Source organism: Meleagris gallopavo, unplaced genomic scaffold (genome assembly GCF_000146605.3).
Source record: "Meleagris gallopavo isolate NT-WF06-2002-E0010 breed Aviagen turkey brand Nicholas breeding stock unplaced genomic scaffold, Turkey_5.1 ChrUn_random_7180001847055, whole genome shotgun sequence".
In the NCBI taxonomy this organism is placed as follows: Eukaryota; Metazoa; Chordata; class Aves; order Galliformes; family Phasianidae; genus Meleagris; species Meleagris gallopavo.
The window spans coordinates 1-488 of record NW_011114826.1 but is presented as its reverse complement, the minus strand read 5'-3'; the positions used below and the strand labels follow the sequence as shown (position 1 = coordinate 488).

General features: G+C 46.1%; 1 protein-coding gene across 1 annotated transcript; it reads right to left on the bottom strand.

Annotated features, from left to right (window-relative positions):
• Positions 1-3: 3 nt before the first annotated feature.
• LOC116217620 (microtubule-associated protein 2-like) lies at positions 4-467 on the bottom strand (the record flags this gene model as incomplete). Its single annotated transcript, XM_031557535.1, has 1 exon — positions 4-467. A coding segment is annotated over exon 1 (435 nt), but the record flags the coding sequence as incomplete, so codon positions are not given.
• Positions 468-488: the final 21 nt, after the last annotated feature.

Genomic DNA, 488 nt, shown 5'->3' with positions numbered 1-488 from the left:
GTAGTCAGTGAGCAAGATTTCTTCTCTCTCAGGTGAAGCAGGAGCTTCTGGGGAGCCCTCCCTCGGCTCAGCTTGAATGTCAACCACTTCCTCAATCTCTAGCTCCTCTTCAGCCTGAGAGTCCACTGCTTCAATGTCTTCCTGCTGGGTAGCAGCAAAACGTACACTGTGAGAAGCAGATTCGCCCTCATCAACTGTTGTCTGCACCACTGTGATAAAGTCATCCTCTACTGTCACGACTGATTCAATAATGCCTTTCAGTTCAGGCAGTGCTTCTGGGCAAACCTTGGCTAGCAATTCTTCATCAGTAGGTTTCCCAAAGTCCATTTCTGGGGGTATTTCTGATATAAGATGTTGTTTATCTTCTTCTTTCTCTTCTTGTCCACCTTCTAACTTTTCTTCCTCGTGGTCTTCTTTTTTTGTGGCCTCAGCTGTCATTTCTGATGGCAGCAATGTTTGGACTTCTGTTGGTTTCACAACTGTATCGG